The sequence below is a fragment of the Kogia breviceps genome, chromosome 1 (assembly GCF_026419965.1).
Source record: "Kogia breviceps isolate mKogBre1 chromosome 1, mKogBre1 haplotype 1, whole genome shotgun sequence".
NCBI classification, from domain to species: Eukaryota; Metazoa; Chordata; class Mammalia; order Artiodactyla; family Physeteridae; genus Kogia; species Kogia breviceps.
The window spans coordinates 123,962,290-123,976,814 of NC_081310.1; the positions used below are offsets into that span (position 1 = coordinate 123,962,290).

The following is a 14,525-nucleotide window of genomic DNA, read 5'->3' on the forward strand; positions in this document are numbered from 1 at the left end:
AGCAGTCCCCATCCTTAGAAGGCTCCTAAATAAGGTTTAGCCTTAAACTGGTTACTTCATTCTCCTGGAGGTTAGTAATGTAATTGACCTTGAATCTTTACCTCCTAGCCCCAGGAAAGCTTCCTCAGATTTTACTCACATCCAGAGGTTTCATGTTCAGAATTAGAAAAGCTTAAATACCTCATACTTGACCTTTCCTCAAGCTATTAAAACCCTTGTTCACAAAACACCATAGAAAGAGCATATACAGTCTCTATTCTCTTTGTTTTATGAACGAGAAAAACAAGGCCTGAAGGGGTTGCAAGTGGTACACAAACAAATAACTATGTAATGATCCAGCTGGAATGAGATCTTGGATTATACAAACTTTGTTCTTTAGTTTATACCTAGCTGACTCCCAGTGCTCAATATTCATAAAGTGGCACTTGTACAGCCAGGATGTCTGTTTATGGAACAAGGCTATTTATTTCATTCACAAAAAAATAAGAGGAAATATAACTGAAGTAAATCTAGCCAAATCTAAATTAATAAAGGTAGTGGTATGCTGAAGGACTATCTTACTATTTAACTATCTCCACAAACATCCATCTATAAGTCTCATAGTTACTGTTCACTGGTCAACATTTTGGTTTTCACTTAGCACTTATAAACAGATATTTTTTAAAAATAAGCTGCTCCAGATTCTTGACATGTGTTACAATTATATTAACTGTTTATATTTCCCCCCAAATCCATCTTTCTTGTTTAAACAGATACGCTTACCTTATATAGTCATCTGGAAACTGCTCAGATTATAATAAATGATCACTAATTATTAATGGATTCTTAATCAGTTATTTTGTGTACTCAGGATGACCTATGTCAGATGTCACCAACTGAACTAATTTTGCTGAAATATTTTATAACTAATACAAACTTTGGTTAAGCTTTCTTAGTATTTTACAAAATAGCATGGATAAGATTATGGGTTGTAGTGTTTTTTATTTAAGGTAAAATAAGAACCCTAGGCATTACAATTTCAGAACTGGGGCTTCCCTGCTGGCGCAGTGGTTGAGAGTCCGCCTGCCAATGCAGGGGACACGGGTTCATGCCCCGGTCTGGGAAGATCCCACATGCCACGGAGTGGCTGGGCCCGTGAACCATGGCTGCTGAGCCTGCATGTCCAGAGCCTGTGCTCCACAATGGGAGAGGCCACAACAGTGAGAGGCCCGTGCACCCCAACAACAACAACAACAACAACAACAAAAAATTCCAGAACTGCCTATATATGTTACATTATATCTTCAAAAAAAAGATTTTTTATTGAAGTATAGTTTATTTACAATGTTGTGCCTAAAACTGGCTTTTTATATAATGAACAATTTTTTCTTTTTTCTTTTCTTTTTTATTGGAGTATAACTGCTTTACAATGTTGTTAGTTTCTGCTGTACAATGAAGTGAATCAGCTATATGTATATCTAGATTCCTTCCCTCTTGGACCTCCCTCCCATCTAGGTTATCACAGCTGAGCGCCCTGTGCTATACAGCAGGTCTCCACTACCTAACTATTTTACACATGGTAGTGTATATATGTCAATCCTAATCTCCCAATTTGCCCCACCCTCCCCTTCCCCATCTCCCATGTCCACATGTCTGTTCTCTACGCTACGTCTCTATTCCTGCCCTGCAAATAGGTTCATCTGTACGATTTTGCTAGATTCCACAAATATGCATTAATATACGATATTTGTTTCTCTCTTTCTGGCTTACTTCACTCTGTATGACAGACTCTAGGTCCATTCACATCGCTACAAATGACCCAGTTTCGTTCCTTTTTATGGCTGAGTAATATTCCACTGTATATGTACCACATCTTCTTTAACCATTAATCTGTCGATGGACATTTAGGTTGCTTCCCTGTCCTGATTGTAAATAGTGCTGCAGTGAACATTGTTGTTTATGTCTCTTTTTGAATTATGGTTTTCTTGGGGTATATGCCCAGTAGTGGGATTGCTGGGTCATATGGTAGTTCTATTTTTAGTTTTTTAAGGAACCTCCATACTGTTCTCCATAGTGGCTGTTATCAACTTACATTCCCACCAACAGTGCAAAAGTGTTCCCTTTCCTCCACATCCTCTCCAGCATTTATTGTTTGTAGCTTTTCTGATGATGGCCATTCTGACCGGTGTGAGGTGATACCTTGTAGTTTTGATTTGCATCGCTCTAATAATTAGTGATGTTGAGCATCTTTTCATGTGCCTCTTGGCCATCTATCTGTATGTCTTCTTTGGTGAAATATGTGTTTAGGTCTTCTTCCCATTTTTTAATTGGGTTGTTTGTTTTTTTTGATATTGAGCTCCATGAGCTGATTGTATATTTGGGAGATTAATCCTTTGTCAGTTGCTTCATTTGCAAATATTTTCTCCCATTCTGAGGGTTGTCTTTTTGTTTTATGTTTTCCTTTGCTATGCAAAAGTGTTCAAGTTTAATTAGGTTCCATTTGTTTATTTTTGTTTTTAGTTTCATTACTCTAGGAGGTGGGACAGAAAAGATCTTGCTGTGGTTTACGTCAAAGAGTGTTTTACTCTAAGAGTTTTACAGTGTCTGGTCTTACATTTAGGTCTTTAATCCATTTTGAGTTTATTTTTGTGTATGGTGTTAGGGAGTGTTCTAACGTCATTCTTTACATGTAGCTGTCCAGTTTTCCCAGCACCATTTATTGAAGAGGCTGTCTTTTCTCCATTGTATGTTCTTGCCTCCTTTGTCATAAATTAGGTGACCATATGTGTGCAAACTAATCTACAGATTCACTGCGATCCCTAAAAAACTACCAATGGCATTCTTCACAGAATTAGAACAAATGTTTACAATTTGTATGGAAACACAAAAGAGCCCAAATAGCCAAAGCAATCTTGAGAAAGAAAAATGGAACTGGAGGAATCAGGCTACCCAACTTCAAACTATACTACAAAGTTACAGTAATCAAGACAGTATGGTACTGGCAAAAAAACAGAAATAAAGATCAATGCTACATTATGTCTTAATGTTTAAAAGCTGCATATTGCATATCTCTGGTAGGAAAGACTTCTTCATTCTGTACATAACTCTGTACCTAGGGCATGCACAGTTCTTTAATAAATTCTCCTTCAGATGGTGCTACTTTATTTTTCTTCTCTCCTCCTCCTAATTACAATAATATATATCATCAACCACTATACACCTGTTAGACTGATTAAAAAATACATTAACAATACCAAGTGCTGGAGGAGATGTGGAACAGTTGGAACTCTCATCTATTGCTGGTGAGAATGAAAAATAATATAGCCACTCTGGAAAACATTTTGGCAGTTTCTTATAATGTTAAACATATTCTAACATATGACTTAGGAACCACACTCCTAAGTGTTTACCAAGGTGAACTGAAAACATGTTCACACAAAAAGCTGTTAATGGATAGTTACAGCAGCTTTACTGATAACTGCCAAAACATGGAAAACAATCCTAATGTCCTTGGTGAAGGAATAGATAAGTAAATTGTGGTGCATCTATACAGTGGACTACCACTCAGCAATAAAAAATAATAAACTACTGATAAATGCAACAACCTGGATGAATCTCAAAAAGCAATAAGCTGAGTGAAAGAAATCAGTCTCAAAAGGTTATAAACTTTATGATTCCATTTATATGTTATTCTTGAGAAGCAAACTATAAGTGACAGAGAACAGACCAGTGGTTGACAGGGGATATGGAAAAGGAAGAGGGTGTGACTACAAAGGGATAGTACTATTCCTTTTCCTGATTGTGGTGGTGTTTAGATGAACCTATATGTATATTAAAATTAATGGAATGATGTACCCCAAAAGAATCAATTTTACTGTGTATTAACTTTAAAAATATATATATCAAAGAATTCAAGTATTAGGTATCTATGAATCATTTAATTTCATGATTTTAAAGATGAGAAAACAAACCCAGGGGCATTAAAAGTGCCTTGTTAATTAACGATCATAGTTACCGACTCAACAGTACACAACTTAATACAAAATATGCTTACCTCAAAATGAGAAATCAATCAGAAAAAAGGAATATGTGGAAACTGCATAATAAACCAGGCCACACAGATTTTAATAAATATAAAATTCAACTATAATTTCTATGCTACATTTAGGTGGATAGGCCAATAATAAAAAGAAATTTAAATTCTCACTTCTACTCATTCAAGAAAGACTTCATAAACTACATTTTAGTCATTAAGAAGACTCCCTCAATATACATGTATCTCTGGGATTTAGAAGAATTTCCAAGGTTAACTCCAAAAAATTCCAGGGAATTCCCTGGCAGTCCATTAGTTAGGACTCTGAGCTTCTACTGCAGGAGGCACGGGTTTGATCCCTGGTCAGGAAACTAAGATCCCACATGCTGTGTGGTGCAGCCAAAACAAACAAACAAAAACAAAACAAAAATATCACACACAAAATCACAACACTATTAGTTCTATACTAAATCAATATTTTCTATCTGAACACTCTATATATTAAAGAAAATATTCACTACCTCAAAAGGTAAAAATCTAAGCTTGGTGGGGTCTGAGAAAATGGAAATGGGAAGAGGTACAAGAGAAGGAAGTAAGATAAAAACAGAGGGAATTATACTACACAAATTATTAGTTATATCTAATAAAATATGAGAAATATTCTTGTCCTCTTCTTTAGGGATGATATATAAGTCCAAAGATTCAGAAAATTAGTTCTTTCTTAAATATTTCCTTTCAGAGTCTCAGGTATCAACTAAGGCTTAGACTACTAATCCACTTTACAGAGCTCCAATAACTTTTTCCACAAGGTGCATTCAGTCTCATTTTATAATATGTTTATAATTTCCATGTGGGAATAATAAGACTCCATGAGACTATTCCTATTCTTGAAGTATATGGAAGGTGAACAGGAAGCTTAGAGTATCATGGGCATGAAGAGAACATCAAACAGTCCCAAATGATCTGATCTTGACATTATAATAAGCAACATTTCAGAGAGTTTTATAGCTAAAAGTCTGAAAGTTCATTTGATAAAAGTCCTTATTTTACAAATTAGAACCTAATGGTTAAGAGTTAATTATTGCAGAAATGAGTTAAGAACAGGCCTCCTAACTCCTTACATGGTAATCATATATACAATGCAAATTTAAATTCTGTTCCTCTTTCCTTAAATCATTCATTCTGCTTACATACCCGCAAGACAACAGGAATTAGCCAAATACTTCTGCCCATACTTATTTATCTACATACTTTAGAGAACTGAAAGCAAAATGCTAGGCCCTTGACCCTTTATGTCAGATCTAATCAAATTAAATGATTTTGCCTACTTTAGTACACAATGTAAAACATAAAATTTTATGGCAATGTGACCTAAAATTAACGTTGAACTACCTTTAACCCTCTGTGTTGTTGTTCATTTTAATGCAGTCAAATAAGTAGTATGAGAGAAAAAAAAACCCAAAAAACAACTTATTACCAAGATGTGTGAATATGCCATTTGCAAAGAGAACTGTTTTTTTTAATATATTCAAATTTTAACCAACTTGTCAAGTTCATTCCAAACAAACTGAAGTATTAAGAAGTCACAGTAGAAAGTTATATTTCATATAACATTTGCCCTGCAGTTATCTGATAAGTCAATAACAGCAAAGAAAGTTTCTGGAATTATTTCTCCTAAAACTTTTATTTAAGGCTTTATTCCCCAAGTATTAAATATTTAAAGTACCATGATAAATTATGCTTTGGTATTCATTACAAAAACTAATACAAGGTTTTTTATCTGCTGGAATTTTTTTTTTTTGAGATATAATACTCTCAACTAAATACCTACTATACTCCAGGCTTTATGATAAACCTTGAAAATAAATGAATGAAAACATGGTCCTGTTCTCAAGGAACATACAGTTTAGTAAGTGATATAAAAATGTACAGAAATAAATTGTAATACAACAATGAGTGGACGCAGTAGAATAGAGAAGATAATCAGAGAAAGTCAAGGAAGGTTTCACAGAGATATCCAAATTGGCTTTTGAGGTAGAAAAGGAATTTGATAGTAGGACTAAAAGGTCATTTCTTTATAGGACACTCTAGGAAAGACAAATCTAATCTAAAGTGATAGAAGGTAGACCAGTGGTTACCTAAAGCCAGGGATGGGGATTGGAGATTGACTGCAAGTATGTATACAAGAGAACTGAAGTGATGGTCAGGATCCCTAGTTGCAGTGATGGTTACCTCAGTATATACATTTGTTAAAACTCATCAAATCATATACTTAAAATATGTGCATTTTATCATATGTAATTTGTATATTTCAGTAAAGTTAATTTTTTACAAGGGACTGGGGAAACTAAATGGGCTACTCTTTGGGTGGCAAAAACACTTCTATATTCGAATTACAAGGTAGTTATTGGTATTCTGTGATTATCAAAAATGTTTTCTCTAAACTGAGTTTAAAGTTCCAGCACAGTTTCTTATTTTAGACCTCTCCTAAAAAAGTAATGGGCAAAGAATGTAGAGCTCGGCAGAGTTCCAACAGAATAGGCTATATCTAAGTTTGTTTGATATTGCTAAAGAAAAAGCATTTCATAATACAAATTTCCATTTATAAGGTAATTACTGAATTTGTGGGTAAGAAAATACTAGATTGAAGAGTTCTTTAGCTAGTTTTGTAATTCTGGGCAAATTAATTCACATCTTTGGGATTATTTCAGCTATAAAATAAGAAGGCTGGTTTCTTTATGATTTCTTTCACGTCTAAGATTTAATTATTCTTACAAGATTGAAATCTCTACATAGATAGTCTCCAATTGAAACCCCTAAGGTAAGTCACAGATGTTGAAAGTAATGCGTTAAAACAAGCTCTATAAAGTACACTGAATATCAGAAGCATTGTACACAACTTTTAAGATTGGAAATTTGTGATCCTTGGTCAAATTTATGTACTTTCTTAAGCAAATTTAATTTTATTTATATCTGTTTTTTCTTGGCTAATCATACAGGTTCTTTTAAAATTTCTGTGGGGGTTTTCCTGGTGGCACAGTGGTTGAGAGTCCGCCTGCCGATGCAGGGGACATGGGTTCATGCCCCGGTTCGGGAAGATCCCACACGCCGCGGAGCGGCTGGGCCCGTGAGCCAAGGCCGCTGAGCCTGAGCGTCCGGAGCCTGTGCTCCGCAACGGGAGAGGCCACAACTGTGAGAGGCCCGCGTACAACAACAACAACAACAACAACAACAAAATTTGGTGCTAGATACATCATTCTACATATATCACTCCTTATCTTTGCAAATGAAGAAATTAAGGATTTAGACATTAAATAACTAGCTCAAAATATCCTCTTTGCAAAGACAAAACTATTAGATCAAATGTGTCTTATGGGCTTCCCTGGTGGCGCAGTGGTTGAGAGTCCGCCTGCAAATGCAGGGGACACGGGTTCATGCCCCAGTCTGGGAGGATCCCACATGCCACGGAACGGCTGGGCCCATGAGCCATGGCCACTGAGCCTGTGCGTCCAGTACTCCGCAACGGGAGAGGCCACAACAGTGAGAGGCCCGCATACTGAAAAAAACAAAAAACAAAACAAAAAAACCAGTGTCTTATATGATTTGTTAAGTAAAAAGGTTTAGAAAGAATATATATGAATGGATGGACACTGATACAAATATAGAATTTTTTTTCTGGAAGGACATAGCAACAAAAAACTTAGTAATGCTACCTTTACGGAGTGGGCCTAGAGTGGATAGAGGTCATTTTTCTATTTTTACTTTCTGTACCCTTGAAAAATTTCCAACATGAACATCTGTTAATTCTACTGTTTAAAAATTATGCTCTTAGGTTGGACTTATAGGTTGTATTTTCATTTTCTATACTGGAGAAAAAAAAAGTAATGTTTGGCTTTTTAAATTTTCTTCTTTTTTAAACAAAATGCCTGGTAGTGTAGTTGTTAATTCAGTTGCTTAGAGCTCAAAGAACAAAGGTCATAGGTTTGATTAACTATATTTGCAAAAAATAAAAATATCCCTTGGTCATAGAATGCATTTTAAACTTTAAAAAGTCATCTGGCAAACTCGTGCTGCTGATCTCAAGGATGAATCAGGTAAGAGCATGTGGTTGACTCAATACAAAACAAAAATACTGGAAAATAACTTTAAGTAATGTCTTAGTGACAGAGGGTAAGAGAGTAGACAGAGAATTATTCATCTCTAAGTAAATGTTTTAATTTTCATATTCATCAACTCACTGCACCTTCTGAACAGAATATAAATAAGACCTTAACTGCAGGAGAAAATACAGTCCCTGTACTTTCAAAAAAGCTAAAGACTACACATGTCACAAATCTTATTATTTTTAAAATAATACAATTCTTATTAGTATACTATATAAACATCAAATAAAATACCTGTAACATCTTCTGGATCTGATACAACAATATGTGCATTTAGTTCCTGTAGCTTGTGATGCAATTCGTCTAATTTTTTATTTGATTTTTTCAAAATGTTGTCCACATAAGCCAAACTTTTTTTATCTGTTGTGACTTTCCTCAGATTTTCAGCTCCTTCTTTGATTTTCAGTTCTTTTCTTATTTCTCTCTTAATTCGATCCTTGATATCGTCCAATTTCTGTTGCACCATTGTATCTGAAAAGTCTAATTTTTGAACAGCACTCACATTCTCAGAAAAGGGAAGACTTCGGGAATCTCCCTACAGAAAAAAAATAAACACACAAAAGTGGGAGTTTAGGAAAGTTAGCTGCTCAGTAAAATATGCCATATAAGAATACAACTGTACTTAAAGCAATTCTTCAAAAACTCTGCCCACTCACTAAATAGCATTACCTGACAAATTTATATTAAAATAAACACATCTATACACAAAGACATCTTTGGGCTGTATAAACAGACAATGAATTTTTGATATTCCATGAACCCAAGTCAGATTCCAAAACCTACACTGTGAATCTTGTGAAAGTTATTTAACCTTTCAAATACTCAGTCTAATCGTGTAAAATCTAAATAATAATATTAGGTACTTTTCAGAGATAATGTGGTAATTCAAAATATTGTACGTGAAGCTCCAAATATAATTCTTAGCCACTTAATAAGTGAAGATTATTATTAAATTCCATAGGTGAGATAAAATTCTATTTTATCTTCTATAAGAAACCTCTTAAAAATAAACTAATATTGGCAAAAATAAAATAGAATAATATCCTTATGACCACTTTTTAGTTAAGCAATTAAATGCATTAGGGCTTGGGAAGACTAATTTCAGAATTCTATTCATATATTTCATGACTATCTATCCCAATTAATAATTTGGCTGACTGACTACATAAACATCACTACTAAAAAATGTCTAAATTATGTCCTACTGACAGAAGTGAAGAGAGTACACAGTATCAGTTATTCATCTTAAAATGAAAATCAATCAAATCAGGTAAGCACCTCTAATCTACATTTAAAACAGGCAAAGTTATGTTCTGGCTATTTGTATATCATTCACTATTTTAAACTCCATTACTACAATACTATTATTGGTTTTTAAATTTTAAATTTCTGAAACAAAAGAAACTAGAGTTAACTTTTGCCTTTGGGAAGAGGAATCGAGCTTGTGAAGGACACAGAAAAGAGATTTATATTTCACTGTGCACCCTTTATGTATCTTTTGAACCACAGACCTAAGTAATTAAAAGATTTTCTTTAACTTCTTTGGGAATTCATCACACCCATAAAATAAGTTCTATTTAAATACTTGGTGCAAATACTCTTTACGTCTAATTCTTCACCTCTGAAAAACATGTATTTTACAAAACAGTGAGTTAATGGATGGGAAGATACAGGATTTAGTCTTGGCATTGGTACCAATATACCTGGTGCCAACAGGCATACTATGCAAAAAATGAAGTAGTTGATGTATAAATTTTTTGTTAACCTTTTTAGAGCCAACAACCCCTTTGAAACTAACACAAAAAGAATAGAACAAAAAAAATTTCATGTTTGTATGTACTATTTCCAGGTACCAGAGATCTTAGATTAAAAATTCCTGAAACTGGTGATCTACACCTATTGGCCTTAAATTTCTGATTCTTATCTATACGAACATAGAATGATCTCCTATCTGGGCCAAAATAATGTCGAGGCTTTTCACTATTTATAATGGACTATAAGTCCTATCAATCCATTTATTCAGTTTCCAAAGTTTATAAATCCACCTTTGTCTGGTTATCAGAAACATATGACTATTGTCAAAAGACAAAATCCCAAATTTCTATTGTCTACCTTCAGGTTATAGGAACGGAGGCAAACAATTCTTAAATGAGAAAGCTTAAGCTAAATGCATTCCTCTAGATATTTTTATTTCTATCTTCAAAAACTCAGAAAACACTACATGAATTGCTTTCACAAATCTGTACTTTAATATTAGGTACTAAGCCAGAACATTAAGTGTCTCAGTAATTTTTTCTTTATGACACATAGGCTAAAAGAAATACCTAACAATTCCATTTATTAAGTAGTAAGGTCCAAATAACTTAATCAATACTTATAACAACTTAGTAGCTGTTTGAAATAATACAAAATGAAAGAAAATTACATTTGTATTTCATTCTTTAATAGCCACAGTTACTTATTAATGGGATATATGTCTGCTACTGGGTACTTCACAATTTCTCAAAACTTGAAATCAGTTGCACATTCCCACGTTCATCCTATTCTGCCAGTACAAAGGGGTTGTAGAATATCCTTAATATTGAAACTTTACTGACTCTAGTTAGTCCACATGGTATCCAACAAATGGTGTCATTGTGTTTCCCTGAAATTTTTAAAATATACTGCAGAATCCTGAGAGCTTGCTGAGGCACTCCAGAGAGCCTTGTTGCAGATTTTGAAAATCATGGTACTAATATTTAAAGGATGTTAAAAACAAAACAAACAAAAACAACAACCAAAAAAACACTGTTACCCTTGGCTACTTCACCTCCCACTTTTAAACTTGCTCCCTAAATGCAGATCATATCAAATTACAGAAATTTACTGCCAGAGACAATCTCTTTTGGCTCAGCTACTATGCATGCTGCACCTTTGGGATGCATCATTTTCCCTTCTTTCTTCAACTATCTCTTCCTAGTCCTTTCTTTTCTTAGTTAACTTTTACTTTGTTTCAAAGTTTACCACAATTTTTTCCCCAGGGAAGAATTTCCTGCCTATGCCCTCTCTTAGAATTTAGATTAAATGCCTCTCTCCTGTGTGCTCTGATAATGTGGATTTTATTTAAACAAGTATTCCTTTCCTTATCTGACAACTCCAAAGACTGTGAGCAATTTGAGGGCAGAGCTTATGCCTGAGTGGTTCTGTTTTGTTTTCTTAATGATTTGATTACATTATTTAATATTCTTCTTTTAGAATTCGGGAAAATCTATCACTGCTAAGGAAGTCATGCTTTCCTCTTTCTGGTAAAGAGAACTCATACTCCAGGAAGCTCTAAGGCAAAACTGATATTCAATCATAGCAACTATACTGGCTAAAATTAGATATTAGATATAAATCATATGTAGTTAGCATGTTTTCTTCCTCTTCCTAAAAGGCCTGAATTTTTAGTAACCATATTTTTACTCCCATCTTTTGTTGTGACATGGCTCAAATACCTTTTGGAAAGGAGCAGGAGATACATATACCATAATCAATAACAAGATAAACTATGCCCCCTGAGAGCATATAGGAAAGGTCACAGTACTTTCTATTATTCCTTTCCTAACAATTTTAGTTGCAATAAACTGTGAAAGTTATTGGAAAATATAATTGTCTTGCATTTGGAACAACTGAAATGAGATATTCCATCTATTAAATTATGTCTCTACCCTAAAAAAAAAAATAAGAGCAATTATATCATAAATGGAATCAGTACTAGGCAATGTAATAATATTCTTGACACAGTAAAATAAATCAGCCTCAGGAAAAAAAATAGCTATTTAAGCAGTGAAAATCTTCAGTGATAATCTCTGTCTCAGTAGGTTCTCTTAGAGGCAGTAGTAACATTATAGTAATTTATGTTTACAAGTTTTACCCTTTCATCCACCATTCAATTCCACCATTCAACTCTTTGTACTCTATCTCCCCCAAAAGTAAACAGTAGATACCTTTTCTCATGTTTTCAAAACCAAGCAAAGTTAGATCCAACCTCTAATCACAAACTCCCTTTTAAATTCATTAATATGCTCAGAAAGAGATTAAAAAAAGGAAAAAAACACAAAAGTAATCCTAAACACAAAACTAAACTCCTAGTAGTATTCATGATCCTCTACCAATCATATATACATAAAAGAAACCCCATTAATTCTCAAACCTTTTATCACTGAAATCAACAAGCTGTTAGCCACTCCATTCTAGTCAAATTAATCTAACACTTTGCTGTTATATTCTCTTACCCTTCTTTCTTTTTTATACCCTATTCCTTTCACTATCAATCTAAATCCACCATTATGTTTAAAAATATTTCAACTCTTTCATGATTAATCCTACCTATTTTTAATGTATTTTATATCATCTATATCCTTAATGCAGCCTTTCAAATCAGATGGGCCAAATCCCAAAACAAGGAAACCATTAGTGAAATTAATACACTCAGGATTTATAGTAGTACAATTGAAATGATTTTTAGGTTAAGTAGATTTCTAACAGCTAAATAAATAAAAGAAGTAATAGAGATTTCAATGAGTAAGAAACAAAGAGTAAAAATTAGATGGAGTTCAAAGGAACCAAAATGTATTAAAAACTCAGTGGACAGGTTAAATAGCAGATTAGACCAAGCTAATGAATGAGTATCCTGGCAGATAGATAACCTGAGGGAATTACTCTGAAATCATCATACAGCGATATGAGAAATTTAAAGGCATGGAAGACAGAATGAGTGGATCCAAGATCCACGTAGTAAGAGCTCCAGAATAACAGAATAAAGACAATGGGGGAGAAGTGCTACATGAAGAGGTAAATGGATGAGAATATTCCAGAGTTGAAGCATGATATATCCTTAGACTGGAAGGTCATACCAAGTTGCAAATAAGATAAATGAAAATAACGCAGCAACTACAAAGTAAACAGAGAGAAAAAGCATTTTTATCTACAAATGAATGATAATTAGATCAAGAGAAAACTATTCTTTAATAACAACAGAGGCTCCAAACTATCAAACTTCCACAGGATTTTCAGCCTTTGTCTTCATATATTGCTAAGGCTTTCTCCAAAATTAAAAAAATTTTAAAACCAGCTGCTTCAAAATATTAACATTCTTGGGGAAATGACAGATGAACTAACCCAGTACCCATGTTACACTTATATCATTTCCCTGCTTACTTTCATGTATATGTTCATTTCTATTGAAGAAAAAAAACTTGTGCTATGGCAGAAGAGACTGTACCGTTTTTACCTCTTAGATTGACAAAGAGTTTTCTAATCATAATGTTGGCAATAATCCAGATGTAAGCTGTAAAACTTTATAAAAGCTGGAACTATATAACAAGAATCTTTAAAATAGTGATTCCCTTTGGCCCAGTAATTCTAATTCTAGAAATGTAAACTAATAAGATAATTAGGAATTATTACTATATAGAATGGTAAATACAATAATTTTTAAAATAATATATGCTGGGCACAGACAGACTCCCTTACAAAACTTACAAGTAGCAGGGCTTTAAAATCAACTTATAGAAAAGAGAAAGTTCAGGATATAAGTGTCATAACAAAAGAATTTCAAACAGTCTAGGAAATAAGGAAAGGTTTCTTTTATTTATATGCTTTATTATTCCTCAGCAGTATGTCCAGCTCAATATATTGCTACTATGTACACAGCTTTATTTCAAATTATGTTTAAAATAAGAATGGACAAAGAAAGTCTGGGAGGAAAGAGATTAAATTATTAACAATAATTATCTCTGGGTAAAAAAATCTAAGATTTTCATTTTGTTCTTCCAAGTTTTCCATATTTTCTCATTTTTTTAAGCAATTAATATATACTGCCGGTCTAATAGGAGGGAATTACATTTTTTAAAGACATCAAAAGTAACTTTCACTTTATTTCAATTTTGATAAATGCAAAAGCTTATAATGATACTTCACACTCTACAGTATATTTGCTATTATTTAACTAGGTTATTTTGAGTCAATACAATTCTACTGCAAAGGATGAGACTACACATTCCACTCATTATAACTAGACCACGTCATATGCCAGTCAAGTATTCCAAGTATGCAAATGTGTTAATATATATTTGATAAATACAACTATTTTTCTTTTATGAAATAATGAAATTCTGATCTGTAGAATAAAATATAAATTGACATTTTCTATTTACTACATTGCAACACACTCACAGTGAAGTTAAGAAAAACACTAAAATAAGAACAGCATAAGATTCAAAGAACAAAATGAAGAAAAAAGTTTGTCACTTATGACCAAGTACTTCATTTAGGGAGAGACAGGAAAGGATGTTTACTTCTCACTGGCCAAGTTCCCAGAGAAGAAG

At 33.5% G+C, this 14,525-nt stretch overlaps 1 protein-coding gene across 2 annotated transcripts in view; it reads right to left on the reverse strand.

The window, feature by feature from the left end:
- Positions 1-14,525, reverse strand: part of PKN2 (protein kinase N2) — a 132,640-nt gene that overhangs the window by 84,616 nt on the left and 33,499 nt on the right. For both annotated transcript variants that reach the window (XM_059040395.2, XM_067043110.1), the window contains exon 2: positions 8,410-8,710. In XM_059040395.2, the coding sequence (XP_058896378.1) occupies positions 8,410-8,710 (301 nt within the window). The remainder of the gene's footprint in view (positions 1-8,409; positions 8,711-14,525) is intronic.